The following is a 16066-nucleotide window of genomic DNA, read 5'->3' as shown; positions in this document are numbered from 1 at the left end:
CCGTCTTGTCAATACAGGCTCAGACGCATAATAAAGCAAGTATCTGATTGCTGGATCTACAGTGTAAAGAGCACGATAGACATTTGATTTCAGATTTTAGACATAAACTCCACACCAGAGACGAATGAAAAGACAGGGTAACTTGATACTCAATAAACGTAAATTCCTTTAATTCACCCACAGAAGGCCAGAATTGCCCCAGAGATTACTGAATCTTCAAGAAAAAATTAAGTGGCCCCAGCCACTTAGGGAGAAAGGACTAAAGGATGGGGGCATTCGGTAGGTTCCAACTTGTCTGACATTAGGGGCAACCAAATGGGAACCAAAACATGAGCTTGGCTACCTCTTTACTGTAGTTCTATCCATTGTAGATGAGAATTATAGAATCAGATTTGGGCTAAACATTCAGAGATTAAAAAGTCTAACCAAAACTCAGGCAGTGAATCTAACCTCTTCTTGAACATTTACAATGAAGTCAGTAATTAAGGAGTTATTTTATATGCTAATTTTAATTTATGTGTATATAACCATAAATATTTAAGGGGAAAGTAACTTTCTACCTACTTGCCACATAATTATAAGCCAAGAACTTTAATTAATTCTCAACTACAGAAACAGTAACTTATATCAAAGCTAGAGAAAAAGTCAGCTATTTTGGACTTAATCAAAAGATAACACAGTCCCTCACCTCGTCTAGAAAGAACTTCATGATGATCTTGAGCGACTTCTCTTTGCCCACCAATGGCTTCTAAATTGTATTCCCCTGAACCTGCTGTACAATTCTGCATTTACAAAAATTCAGTTTAGACTACTGAACTTTCTACCTTCTACTACTTTTAGAAAAATGAAACGTTTTGATTACTGATTTTATTTCCCCATTGGCCCAGAAGCTATAGTCGGCCACTTCATGGGCACTCAGCGAATGTGTGACTCACCTCTCAGTGACATATCCAGCACGAACATTTGATGTATTTAAGTATAGTGCTATCTCATCTCTTTGAACATGATACTCTAGAAGTTTCAGGTCAACAAGACTAAATGAACCCTAAGTTTTTAAGAAACAGTAACAGCACATGTTCTTGAATTCTAAATTATACAACTTCTTATTTGTCGAATTTTAGGTTCATTTATGAAACTTCTAGGAAGCATCCATTCCTGTATGGACCCACTATTTTGACCATGTCTGCTTGCTATGAAACAGCTATTCAGTCATGTTGCCAAGAAGAACATAAGACTGAATGCTTCCAGAAAAAGGTAAAATACTCATTTCCCAAGGGTTATGGAGAGCCTTGCTAGGCAAAGTGTGGACTGTGGACCAGAAACATAGGCATCACCTGGCAGCTTGTTAGAAATGCAGCATCTAAGCTCTTCTGCAAACCTACTAAACAAGCTCATAAACAAGATACCCAGGCAATTTGGATAGTCATTAAAATTGTAGAAACATGATCTAGCACAGCTATTACTTCCTAATAAATATTTAATATTTCAGTTACTATTGCTATATAACAAAACACCCCAAAATTTAATGACTCAAAACAATAATTGTTTTATTATCTCTCATGGGTCAGGAATTCAGGAAGAGCTCATCTGGGCAGTTCTGGCTCATGATCTTTCATATGGCTGTAGTCAGACAGTTCCAGCTTGAACTGGAACTGAGGGGCTGAAGCACTTGGGGGCTGCTTCAACATCTCTTTCTTCTCATATAACTCAGAGCCTCTCCATGTGGGCTCACTGCCTTGACTAGTTTGGGCTTCCTCATAGCATGGCAGCCTGAGGGCAGTTGGATTGCTTACATATGGTCAAAGTCTTCAAGAACAAGTATTCCAGTGGATAAACAGAAGTTGTATGGCCTTTTATGACCCAGCCTCAGAAGTTACTTCTGCCATACTCCATTGGTTGACTCACCATAAAACCTTGTCATTTTGAAGGGGACAGTATATACATACTTGTTTGGGAAGACTATCAAAGTCTCACTGGAAGAAGAGCATGGGATAGAAGATGTTGTAGCCATCTTTGGAAAATGCAGTTGGCCACACTTAATTTTAACAATGTGGCCTTTTCTCCTTCATTAAATAGATGTAAATCAGTGATTAGTTCCATGATAAAAGTACTTTTTATGCATAATTATTAGTTTCTAAATATATCAACATAAAATAACCACCTTTACCGGAAGGGAACACCAGATGGCTTTTCCAAAGGTTGTGTTGAAATTAGTACTCGTTTGATCATCATTTCGATGAATTCCTGAAGGCTAAAGGCAATGCCACTTCTTCTTTACTGTTTTCTTTGCTCTTTTCAGTGCTAATTTACCTCATATTCCTTTAACCCCCTATTTTTCTATTACCCTAAACCAATTTGTCCTACTGAGCTCATCATCTATCTCGTGTAAGAAACGAAATAATGTATCTAAAGAGTTTCTGGCATATGCTAAGTACGCGATGATTGTAGCTATTATCATGTCATATCTATCTATTATATCCATCATCTTTTATTCTTACCTCCCTCTCCACTCTTCCCTTGGTGAACCCCAATTCCTAAGCAGTACAATTCTGAAGCCAATTCTCAATTCCTAAGCAGTACAGTCATTGTTTTTCTCTTTTGGTTTCATATTAATTAAACACTAAAAGCAAGTGATCATGTAGACTTATGTCTCATTACCTAGAATTTCTGAAGAATGAGATTTCATTCAGATGAGTTTTGTAGGTAACTTGACATTTACTAATTTATGTGACAAAGTTTTCTTAACCTTAACCCTCTTCAGTGGAAATTTTTCCTTAATGTATAACATGCCCCTATACTGTTAAGCATAAGCAAATGCTTTTAAGTTACCTAACAGTTCTTTCCTCCTCTACCTCGCTTTGTGATGTTTAGCCTTGCTGCTTCCAGGATGTCTGTTCCTAGTAGTTCCAGCGCCATCCTCAGAAAAAATTACATAACCAATTGTGCAAAAATTATGTCTATGATCAGACACAATTTTATCAGTTAAGTGCTCAGGTACTATTTTATGAAGTAAATAAGCTTGCCTGTATTTGATTTCAAATGAGTAGAATACAATAAAATAAGGATAAAAATACTTATATTTATAATTAATTATAAATATAATTATGATTATTATGCCAGTTTTGTGGTTTGAATATTTCCTTTAAATACATTGTTTTTAAAAATAGCATCGTAAGGTACAGTTACCTAAAGTAAAAATACTATGTAGTCAATATAATGTTTTAAGTGAAAATATAGAGCTCTTCGAAATTTAAAAATATGACTTATATTTCTACCACACAGAGATATTAATTTTGGTATATTTCCTTTCATTTATTTTTTCCATTTACAGATTTTGTTTTGCACATTGTTGTGATCACACTGAACATAGAGTTTTGATGAGAAATTAAAATATCCCTACTTTTTATTAGAAGTATACATCATTTCAAAAATAATGTGCCATCATGTATTTAACCATCACTGAGCTGTTGAGACATTTTATTTGTCTCCAAATTTTTACTATCATAACAAAACATGTATGTTTTTCTTTTGCATAATTATGGTTTTATTTATTAAGAAAAGTTTAGTTGCAATAGTTTCAAAAGTGAAAATCCTGAGTTAAAGAATATTTATGGCAGGGGAACTGCATTAACATGTATTGTAAGCTGGAGCATATATTATGTATAAGCAGTCGCAAACATGTCCAAGATGAGTTAGAAACTTGAATAAAACAGAAATTCAACTGTAAGACATTTTAAACATATTCTAGTGGCCCTCTGGACCTTTGTTTGCTTACTTTCTTGTTCTCCTTATATTTCAAATGTTTGGTCACTGGAACAAGTGATCTCTGGGGAAGTGAGAAGCTACTTTTTAACAAAGTAAAAGCAAACAAAAAACCACATTATGCTGTTGCATTTGGCCTCTTTTAAATAAGACACTAAAAACTTTCCAATTTTGAGAAGATACAAAATTTTTACTTTTCTCCCTTCTTTACTAATGATGAAATTAACTTTTTCTGGTGCTATCTTCTTTCTTTGATGCATTGTTTTTCTAATTACAGGTAGAACCTATCAGAAAATACATTAGAGAAATATCTTTGAGGCATCATCATTTATGTGACATTGGGATTAAATTCAACCACAAAGTAGCAAAATCAGTGTAAGTTGCGATTTACATTTGTGGACTTTGTTGCTATTGGATCACCTTTTTGATTAAAGTCATTTGAAAAATCATTTATCTTTCATTTAATGATCTCTCAGTACAAACCTGGTTACTTTCTTTACACGTATGCTATTAAGTTGGTGCAAAAGTAGTTGCGGTTTAAAAAGTTAAAAATAATTGCAAAAACCACAATTACTTTTGCAGCAACCTAATACTTGCCTGTTCAGTAGGGCGCAGAGGGCTGTGCATGAAATCACACAATCCTCATCTCCACCCATTAACTTCTGCCTCAATTTCTTCCATCTGCTCAAATTCCTTAGTCTCTTCCTCACTGCACAAAGGATTCTGTACATTCAAATGCAGCCACTTCATTGTTCTGCATAGTAAAGGCTGGAGGATAAAAGGTAGTCCTTTCTTTTGGAAGATAGGAAAGATTTTGGCTCCAATATTATGCAGAACACAAAAAACAGTGGTATTTAGGAGTGGGGATGGAGGAGTGTGGGATGGGAGGAAAATCTGATGTTACTCAATATACCTCTTCCTGGCCCAGATTGTGTTTCTGTCCTACATGACTCTGGAAGACATACATCTTCCTTGTGTCATCTTCCCCAATTTAGGACAACATTGGGCTGCCTGAAAGCTCAGCTCTCCTTATAAGGCATGCACATTTTCCCTATTTCCAGAGAAATTTCAGGGATGTTGCTCAATTGTCAATAGAGGAAAAGGAGACCCAAACCTCCTAGAATTATTGTCTTTATGATGAAGAACTTTTTTTGGAAGGTAAGGTCAGATAAATATCCAAATTACCTCTTTAAACAACTGGACTTCTTTAAGCAATAATTTAAATGATTAAAATGACTATATTTTCCACAATTATGAGTTGAATTGTGTTTGTTTTGTGACTTAGATCATAGATGGCCCTGGATGCTAACACTGAAGAAATAGAAAGCATTTCTAATACTCTCTTCACCCTACACTTGCAAGTGTGTTTCTACTTTGGTTACTCGATAAACTAGAACTAATTTTAGAAAATATCAATTTCAAAGCACTGTTTGAAATGTACTTATTTTTCATTTCAGGGAATTGGTTCTGTTGACTAAAAAACAACTTAAAGCTAACTTTTCTGAAATTGCCAAATTGGCTGTTGATATTAAAAATCTTCATCAGACTTGTTGTGAAGGAAATACAGTAGCATGCGTGTTGGGCAGGGTAAGATCCTCTCTTCTTAAAGTTCAGTTCAGCCTTTAAAGTAATTCTTAAATAAAAGTTGCAGTGGTATATAATGAATCTAAAAAAGGAATTGTCATTTATCAGGTTTTGGTATTTTTGGTATGCAGTCATGCTAACTTCTAAAAAATGAATTAGAATTTTTTTCCTTTTGAATTTTCTGAAATAAATGTAATGTTATTAAGACTTAACCGGTTTTGTGAAGGTTTGAAAGAACTTGTCTGTTAAACAAGCAGGGATGGATTAGAAACTGGTGTGACAGCCTTTCCATTTCTCTTGTTATGGATTTATTTTCACATTTTTCAATCCATCTTCATTACTCATGAATTCTATACTTGTGAATTCACTAAAATTTATTTATAACTCCAAAATCTATACTCACAGCACTTTTGTGGTCATTCGCAGACTTGTGCATGCTCAAAGAACTGGAAAATTTGAGTCACCTGATACATGTAGTCCCAGCTGAGATGGAACCAAATGAGGGTCTGCCTTCTTGTTTTAGTTTCCATACTGTAGATAGTGTTCTTTTTGCAGTCTAGTTAGTGCCATGTTTTCCTCATTTTTGTGTTTTTTTGTTGGTAATTTAGCTGTTTGAAATGGCCCCAAAGGTGGTGTTGAAGTGCTATCTAGTGTTCTAAACACAAGAAGACCATGATGGGTGTTAAAGAGAAAATATGTGTGTTAGATAAGCTTTGCTTATGCATGAGTAACGGTGCTGGCAGCTGTGAGTTCAATATGAAAGAATCATCAATATGTACTAAATAAGGCGTCTTTAAACAGAAAGGTACACAACATGAGGTTATGTCTTGATCTGTTATTCGTGAAAATGTGGCCGGAGGCTTGCAGAACCTAACCCTGTATTTCCCCTAGGGTCAATGATTCAGTAGTCATGAATTCAGTATTTATGTGACTACTGTGAATAATGAGAGTGTACTTATATTTCACCAAGGTTTTAAATATACATTTTCCTTTAAAAAGTCTTCTTCATCAGCATTTTCTCATTTAGGAATATAGGGTTCTACATGATAATATTATTATTTGATCATTAAACATATCAATTATGTAATTATACCTCTTTTTCCCATGTGTTTGTGTTTTCTCCTTTAATTAATTAGCTTTTCGAAGGGACTATTTAATTTCTTGGTCTTTTCCAAGGCAAAGTTCTTGAACTTATTTAACAGTTCTACTGTGTTTCTGCTTTTAACTTTATTAATTCTCTCATTTATTTAATTGCTTTTACCTCAGTTGTTTGATGGACTTCTTAGTTTTGGTGGACTTCTTAGTTTCTTTATACTCATTCTTTTTAAATAACAGTTAATATTTATTTCATTTGAACTATCATTTCTTTTATGCACTATATTCCACTGTTTATTTTTTTATATTGAATTAATTCTCTTTTGATTAGAATATTTCTCCTAATGCTCTCAGGAATGGTGTATGGATTGTACACATTTGAATTGCGTGTCCTAGAGAGTTTCCTATTTTTATTAGTGCTCATTATATCATAGCATGATGCTACAAAATATCACACCAACTCATAAAGCAAATATGCTTATAATAGATTTTAATTTTTAATATTAAGTGATATAATTCAATATAAACATATATATGTTGTATCAACATAATTCAATTTTACCTAGTAAGGTTCTCTCTCTTTTTCTGACTGCATGGCATTATTAGACCAACATTCTAGGATTGTATAATAATTGCTATAGTTCTAGTTTTTAAAAAATGTTTTCTGTGTGTCAGGCACTAATTCTAAGCATTTTACTTTTATTTAACAAACATTATTTTAGTACTTACTCTGAGCCAGACTCCTTCCTTTGTTCTCAACAAATATTAACTCATTTAATTCCTACAACCTTAGGAAGTGTTATTTTATCCCCATTTTACAGATTAGGAAATCAAGGCACACAGGTAAGTAGCTTGCCTATGTCACATAGAGAGGAAGCAGCAGAGTCAGAATTAGAACTCAGAAAATCTGAGCACAGAGCTACAGCTGTCAACTATTGCACTAGTTTATTTTTCCAATGATGCCTGCAAAGGTGCTGTATGGAGGACAACAGATCGTAGGAGAAGTTTTTCTTCTACCCAGAATGCATGTATTCTTACTGCTTCTTTCATCAGTCTTCTTCCCCTCTTTTACTACATTTTGAAAATTGGTATTCCCCATAGATCTGATCTTGGCCTTGTCCTTTCTTATTTTAAACATACAATCAGAACTGGATAGCCATCCAGCAAGTATTCACTCTCCTCTTCCATAGCCTAGATTAGTTGCTGGACCATGAACTACATTTCCTGTCCGTCTTGCAACTAGATGGGGCCACCTGACTGAATTCTGGTTAAAAGTGATTTATGCCATTTCTAAGCCTGGTCCATAAAAATCTCCTGGTTAAAAAACCTCCCATCTGAAGGCAACGTGAGAAGCCACAGGTTGAAAATGACAGAGGTTCTGTCAGCCTGGTTCCTAGAACTACTGCCTAAAGGCACTACTCCTCCCTTCTCAATAGGACTTTGCTGAGAAAGAAATAACCCTGGTTCTATTAAGCCACTGAGCGGTGCTAGTTACTTAACTAGCACACACTCTTATCAGTCTCAACCTGACCCCGGAATATAGCTTCAATTCACCACTCAGATCTATTTCTTCAGCCTATTCTTCTTTCAGGAAGAAGAGTCCTTAATCTACAGTACCAACTACTTAGAAGAAATCTCCATGAAGATGTCTAATAGATGCCTTAAATCATCTTAACTCTGTATTCCAACATTGAACTCGTTGGTTTCCCTTTTAGCCATCCTCTTCAAACATGCTCTTTTCTCCTGAATGCCAATTTCAGTAAATTGTGCTACCACCAACCCACTGTCATATATCATTCTAGATCCTTTGTCCTTATCTCACTCCTTGACTCCAATCTAATTACTGTTTTTTTTTAAATCTTGTCAATTCTACCTTTCAGTAGCTCTTAAGTATACTCATTTGGTTCAAGCCTCATCATTTTTGAACTAAATTTTCTCAATAACCTCCAAATATTCTATATATCATTTCACAAATATCATGTCCTCTCACCTCTAAGATTCTTTACTATAAACGTGAATAATTCTAGACTGCTCTTCCTCTTCATAACAAAGAAGTTAGTTGGAACAACTTCTTTGTTCTTCCAGACTCAAAATTTTCAAGATGTTTGCTCTGACATCCATCTGGTCTGGATTGCAAAACACTCTGTTTTCTTCCAAAGCATCATGAACTTCTCTTACAACTTCTATTATAATGCATTATTATTATTGTTTAATTATTTGACTCTCCAACTAGATTGTGAGTTCCTTAAGTATAGAGACTAGTTTCTTTATACACACACACAATTATTTGTGTGCATGTACCCATATTTATGTACAAGTAAACATGTTAAATATGTAAGGATAATAGTAATGTTATAGTAATATAATCATAATGTATATAGTAAATGACAGGAACAAGTGTTTCCTAACTGGGATCCTAAAGTAATAATAGCAATAGCAAGACAATAAAACTATTTGTATTTTGTTAGGTTAAACATGAAAACAATAATAATTTCTGTCTCCCTTTAAAGTTCTTTAAGAGATGTTAAAAGTACTTGTGACATTTGAGTAAGTAAGGTCAAAAAGAGAAGCTTTTCTTATTAGAATGAATCACTAGAAATGATGTTTTTGGTCTCTCAGTTTGCCAAGGATAAAGCAATATAAGAAGCAAAGTTTTTCTGGTTTTCTACTAATAACAATACAAATAAATAAGTTCAGAATGAAGTCATCAAAATAACTGTTCCCTTTTATGTTTTATAGAGTCAGCTTATGAACTATATCTGCTCTAAACAGGCTATCCTATCCAGCAAGATCATTCCATGCTGTGCACTGCCGGTGCCATTCCGAGGAGAATGCATTATTAATTCAGAAAATGATGATAAACCTGATCTTTCATCCCTGCCACTCAGCAGGTTTACAGAAGATCAATTTGTATGCAAACAATTCGCTGACAAGCAAGATGATTTCCTACAAGAGTAATACAGATTTTTGTAAAATCTTAATGATGGAATGTTATGATTATGGATTCTTTGGAATATTATTTCAGGCTTTAAACTTAAATGATGACAGAGGTTAGCCAATGATGCAAATGAGTGACGGAATGGGAATTGTGACCAAGAATAGATGTTTTATGGAGTCCATTATTGGCAGCTACTATATAGCTCCAGCCACTTGTTACCATATTGGAATACAGTCTTTGGGTGACTGGGTCTATTGCATTTTGAGAAAAGCTGGAAGTCTTTTGATTTTTAAATGTTGACAACTAACACAGGAATCTTTAAAAATGCAATCGAGGTCAAATGTTGGCAAGCTTTACTCTAAGAGACTTAGAGTTATCTCTCAAAGCTTCAGATTGGTATACCCGGTCAACTGTTCTATTCTAATTAATTTAATACCTACTACCAAAGCCATAGTGTAGCATTTAAAGATTAGAGAGACAGAGTATTAATATCGCTGTTGTCAATTCAGAAGTGCATATTAATTTGTGCATAAGACAAACTGAGTTTAATATGTAATGTTAAGATGATATTGCTGTGTGATTGAAATATTTCCAAAGTCCCTTTGTGAAGCATTATTTGGAGCAACTACATTCCAACAAAGCATAAGATTTGAGTTTTTAAAATTTTTTAAAATTTAAAGTTCTTTATAGAATGACTGTAGCTATATTTCTGAAATTTCAATTGATACTGGCTTATAAAAGTAAATGTCACTTTCTGTGCCCACTTATTCCTAAACACGCATTTGATACTGAAAAAGTTGATAGGCACAACTTACTGGTGAAAATCACATTAGACTGAATTGGGAGAACTGAGTTGTAGTCTAGCTTTGTCATACATAAGCTTTGGAATGTGTCATGCCATTTAATTTCCCTAGGCTTTTGTGTTTCAACTGTAAACTGAGGAGGTTGGCTAGGATCACTCCTAAAGTGCCTCCCTTGATTGTATGTTTCCTTTCAAAATATTCTAGAGTCCAGATTTTTCATTCTTGTACCCCAGAAGAATTGCAGATTGTGCATGGTCTATTCATGGAAAAGAAGGGAATATGGTGATTTAATACCTAGCTAGCACTTACTTTTGAAAGAATTGTAATACTTATAAAATCTAGCCTCAAAGGTCATTGAGAAACATGTAATCTCACCCAAACACTTGAAATTAATTTCTAGAGAAGTAAGTGGAGATCCAGAGCCGGGAACTATCAGCTAATCAACATATTTTAGGTTCAAGTTATGGAGCTGCCACTCACTACTGTGTGACTTTGGAACCATCACGTAATTTTATTGATTTGGGTTCCTTCTGTCAAAACATAGTCAATAAAATCTCCCTGCCAGGCCCCAAGGTTTCCAAATGTCTTAAGGTCAGTTAAAATATTGAATAAATTTCATAATTATAATTGGCTTTTCAAAGAAAACTCTTTAAATTTTACTGTTTACTTTCTAATATGTTTCATATAACTACAGGTTTCTTTATGAATATTCAAGGAGACTTCCAGAGCTGCCACTTCTAGTGATTTTAAGAGTGGTTACAGTATATCAAAATTTATTGGGAAAATGCTGTAAATTAGAAGATCCTCTGGAATGCTATAGCCATGGGGTAAATGCCTTTTTATTTTTTAACCTGTTATACAGAAGTGATTACAAACATATGAAAAATTACAGTGCTATTAGTGCCATACTTTAGTGAGATGATTATGCATGTTCTTGCTAATTGTAAGCACTGCACAACAAATATAATTTCCATCTAAAATGAAGACCACAGGTCATACTGTAGCAAATCTTTCTGCAAGTCACTGTCTAATGGATTCTGTGCTTCATGGAAAATTCTCTGTGCATCTCCTCTTTAAAGTGAAAGTCTGCTTGGCACAATAGCAGGTAGCATGAAAGCACAGCCTGTTAGGGGAATGTCAACTATTTCCACCAAGCAGTCCTGGAAACTGTCCCTGTTTCAGGCCAGGAATTGTACTGTTTACAGGCAGCAGCTCCTGTTATACATTTGACATGAAAAAAGTAGGTGATCTTACAAATTTGACCAGGTCATCCATTATTCAGGGTTACCAGGAGCTAGGTGGTTCTGGCTTTTGTTATTCTAAACAATGATTTGCATATTTACAGGGGGAAGGGAGGGGTGGGAGTGGAGAAGGAAGACATCTCTTGTCCTGTCTGGACTCCAGTATCTTGGTGTTCCCAGAGAGGATAAATGAAGGTGATTCAGTCTCCTGTAGGTTAGTACCCTTTAATAGCATCACCAGCAGACCTCCACAATAATCATTATGTTAATAGTAACACATACAGGAGCATGGATGTTTGGAGTCAACAAAACAACTTTGCAACCAATATCCTATTTGATCCTCATAACAGCCTGGTAACATAGGTAATGCCAGAATTACTAACAACATTTTGTAGGTGGGAGTAATGATTTTTCAGGAGGTTCAAATGATTTGCCCAATGTCACACAGGCAGTAAAGACAAGGGTAAGGGTTAAACTCAGGCAAATAGTTTGCAAGTCTGGTAAAATTTTTACTGTAACAAGTATTGCTTATTAGGATCCAATGGACTGGATTTGGTGATCCTACCAAACAGCTAAGCCTGCAAGGTCACTTGTATCTTTCCACTGGAATTTATTTGTGTGGTCCAAGAACTCTGAATTTGCAGTTAGAGCTGAGAATTCCGTTTGATTCACTTCAATGTGTATTTCTGGAGCTTTACTATATTCAAGGCTGGTACATGTTTTCATTAAACTATGACTTCTTAATACTGTCGACTGGCCAAATAATCCTCCAGATAATCCACCAAAAGAAAATGGTCTATTCCAGGAAGAAAAAGAACCAAAGAGAGAATGCACACCCACCAGTGAGTCTTGCCCACCAGCCACCCATGTGTGAAGTAGGGAGGAACCCACCACGGATCCCTCCTTTATTTGAATCCCTCCCCAGGAAGTTACCATAGAGTTCAACAGGAAGTCAAGACTAGAGAGATAACAAGGGGCCCAGCTCCACCCATAGTCCTCCCAGCTCTATGGTTAAGTTTCTTAAGATGTCAGTTTACTTTCAACAATACATATCTATATTTCTATATCTATATCTTTATCTCTATATTTGCTGGTTATTTGTAAGGCTATATTATCACAACCCATAAACACACACACACACACACACACACACACACACACACACACACTGACCAATCAAATTTAGGTCTATAAACTACCTTTAATGATCTATTTTTGGCTTGATGAATGATTTGCCTGAGGCTTGTAAAATATACCATTTAATCACAAATGAGTTTTTTATCACAGGAAGCCAAATATCAATGTTGCTGTTCCTCTTTTTTCTCCACAAAGTACATAGCCATTCCTGGTTTAGCAAAGTGTGTTTTTCAAGATTTGTTAACTCAGTAAGTAAATAAAGCCCTGGGTTTAGGAAAACAGTTACACTTAATGATTACAGAAGATGGTTTTGCAATCTTACCTCAAGATATATTGTTGCAATGATAGATAAACACTGACTATCTTTATTTTTCAGAAAGAGATGTTTCGAAGAGTGGTTCTTGAAAGCCATGAGCGTGTTAAAAATTATTGTGATTTACATGAAAAATTAGGAGATAATAACTTCCATGACAGGTATGTTTGTAAGATATTGTCCAGATTTATACTTGTTTAGTGAGTTTTTGTTAACTCTTGGTGCTGGAATTTGCTAAAGAGTCTCCATCCAACCTTAAAAGTCTCCAAGGTCAAGGTAAAAGCCAGTTCTGAATTAACCTAGCTATCTTTGTCTTGATAAGATAGTGTCCACATAACTTTAGGTGCTTTTCCACTGTTTTCCAGGCCAGTTTCCAGATTTCAGTTAATGCCCAGAGGTTAGAGAGCCAACCAGCCCCTGGCTGCCTTACTGCAATCTCACAGGGGCTCAGTCCCTCACATGTAGACATTTAGTTTGGGGCTTTGCGTGCAATTTTGAGTCAAAGCTGCAACAAAGAGCTAATGTGGGATTCTTTTGTCCATTTTAAATCAGGTCCACATAGCAAATTTTGTATTTTAACCACCAAGAATAGTATGGATCCCTTGCCTTAGTTACCTTAGTCATTTGCCAGAGGAAACACACACAAATCCTTGTGTGCAGAGAGACTGATAAATCCCAATGTATTTCAAAGATTAGTATATCAAAAAACAGAAGCCGATATTTAGAATCTTTAGAATCATGCTATAATAGTCTTATTTGGAAGCAGACTATTAAGGAAAAATTCAGTTTACTATAATGTCCCCTATTACTGAGCTTAAATTGCATGTCCAGATTAATGGAACCAGAAAAAGAATTCTTGTTTCAGAGAGAATATTTGACTTATTACTTTTCTTTTATGCTGTGTTCAGCTGCTAATGTCTAGTTTAAATATTAGATCAGTGGTTCTCAAACTTCAGAATTACCTGGAGGACTTATTAAAATACAGCCCCAATGCCAGAGTTTCTGGGATGGGGGGAGAATTTGCACTTCTAACAAGTTCCCAGGGGTGCTGATACTGCTGGTCCAGGAATCACAATTTGAGAACCACTGGATTAGATTGACTGTTTCAGTGGATGTTATAGCTAAATTCTTTCCCCATAAAATTCTTTTATGTAACATAAATGCAAGAATTGACTCTGGTTTTTCTTTTAGTTGTTGTCCTCAAATCCAGATCTGTAGAGTCTTTCTCCTTAAAATCTCTCTCCACATCCCTTACTTCCCACCACCACTCTTCTAGTTCACCATCTCTCACCTGGATTACAGGAATGGCTTTCAAACTGTTTCTTCCCTCACATTGCCTCTTGCCCACCTCCAGTTCATTCTTTATACATCAACCATAATTATCTTAAAAACAATGTAAATCTGATTCTGTAACTAAGCTTTGCACTCTCCAATCCTCAATCTCCTTCAATCAAGAAAACAGAATCACATTCAATGACTTCCCAAATACTCCCCTCCCACTTTCACTCCCCTCTAACTGGGTCATTTTTAGTTATTGTCAGCTTTCAGTTCACATGTTATTTCCTCTAGGAGGCCTGCCTGATTTCCCTGGGATGGGATTCAATCATTCTATGTGTACCTAAGGCTCTTCTGTATTCCTCTCCCTCTGCCAAGGGTACTTGTCTATCTCCCCCACTTGGGTGAGAGCCCCATGAGAGTAGGGACTGTTTCCTGACCATTTTTGTAGACTCTAATCCTACACATTGTAGACAACCAATAAAAGCTTTAATGGTCTATGCATGTATTTATTTAGGAAGCTGTTTACTCGAGTCTGATTTTGTAGCCATCCCAATTAGCTATCATAGTTAAACTTGGTAAGTAGAAAAAGATGGATAAGGGTGAAGCAAATTTTTCACAGGTTCTTTTTCCCTGAAGTCAATAATTTCTAAAGTCTTCAGAGTCTGACAAGTCTAAAATTGTATGTTTAAAGATAAATTATTAACATAAACAAATTGAAAACTGTTATGAATATTCACATGTCTCTATACTGTATAGGAAAGAAATTGATATTTTTCCAAATGTCCCCAGTTGAAAGCAAAAGAAAATCTACATAGCTGAATCTTTCCAGTAAGCAGAAACAGAAAAAGTAATAGGATTTTACTAAATACTAGTGTAAGTAGGGGCACAGTATTAATCTTCCACATACATAAGGTTACATGAAAACAAAAGAGAAAACACTGAAAGTTGCATTGTTGGTGTTTCTTTGAAGAACCCTTCTCTAGGCAACATAATTAACATCGCAATGTGTGATTTTGGAAGAGAATGCCAGGTATATTGAATAAGCTGTTAGGCTATTGGAAGAAGGACTGAAAGGATAGAATTAAACTCAGTTTAATGCCTTATTCATCCTAAATCCCAGATAATGTCAGATATTGAGGATACCTCTGTAGAAGTCTTCATTTTAGGCACATAATCATTTCCAGGAGTAAGAGGAAATTATTCTTTCAGGCTCATGGTCCTTTATACTAAAAAAGCCCCACAGCTATCTGCTCAAGAGTTGATTATGTTCACGAAGAACATGGCAGCTGCTGCCACCAGATGTTGCCCTCTGAGTCATGAGCAACAGTTTCTCTGCATGGAGGATACGGTGAGCATATCTGTGACGTCATGTTTGCCTGTTCTTGAAGTTCTAATCTCCAATCCCCAGCAATCAATCTTCTGTCAGTGGACACGTCTCTGAACTGTCAATGGAGCCTAATAATTTTGTCCCTGGGAGAAATTCTTTAGGTCAGCTCATGCCAATTGTCTTTGATTAGCAACAGTGGTAAGGAAGCCTCTGACCTAACCCTGGGGGTGTCAGATTCAACAGGCCTTTGCCTGGATCATGTCTATTTCTTGGATTTTCAAGTCAACAAAAGCGATTTTGCCAGCAACTTAAAGATAATGCTGACTTTAGACTAACTCATTCTAATCAAATGTATAGGAAAAATACCCAGTCGTCCTGCTGTGTTTCTCCTTTACTCTCACAATACTACCACACTCACACTTCTGACACCAGATGTGGGGGAATTTCCCCCACACCAAGCAATTCTCTGCGATGCCAGCTGAGTGTCCTACAATTTTACTCAGTCCTGACACTATCTACCTGGAGATAGTATCAGATCCCAGAGGTTAAGGGCTCAGTTCTACATGACTTCCCCCACCCCTTCAGAGG

The 16066-nt window shown here is 35.7% G+C and overlaps 1 protein-coding gene across 4 annotated transcripts in view; it reads left to right on the top strand.

Moving 5' to 3' along the window:
* The window catches only part of LOC109440620 (alpha-fetoprotein), a 35022-nt gene that overhangs the window by 4113 nt on the left and 14843 nt on the right, over positions 1-16066 (top strand). For 3 of the 4 annotated variants that reach the window (XM_019720801.2, XM_074324464.1, XM_074324463.1), the window contains 7 exons: positions 1122-1254; positions 4040-4137; positions 5220-5349; positions 9181-9395; positions 10877-11009; positions 12937-13034; positions 15361-15499. In XM_019720801.2, the coding sequence (XP_019576360.2) occupies positions 1122-1254; positions 4040-4137; positions 5220-5349; positions 9181-9395; positions 10877-11009; positions 12937-13034; positions 15361-15499 (946 nt within the window). The remainder of the gene's footprint in view (positions 1-1121; positions 1255-4039; positions 4138-5219; positions 5350-9180; positions 9396-10876; positions 11010-12936; positions 13035-15360; positions 15500-16066) is intronic. The other variant, XM_074324462.1, reaches the window with a different exon arrangement.

Source organism: Rhinolophus sinicus, linkage group LG02 (genome assembly GCF_036562045.2).
Source record: "Rhinolophus sinicus isolate RSC01 linkage group LG02, ASM3656204v1, whole genome shotgun sequence".
NCBI lineage: Eukaryota > Metazoa > Chordata > Mammalia > Chiroptera > Rhinolophidae > Rhinolophus > Rhinolophus sinicus.
This window is presented reverse-complemented; position numbering and strand designations above follow the sequence as displayed.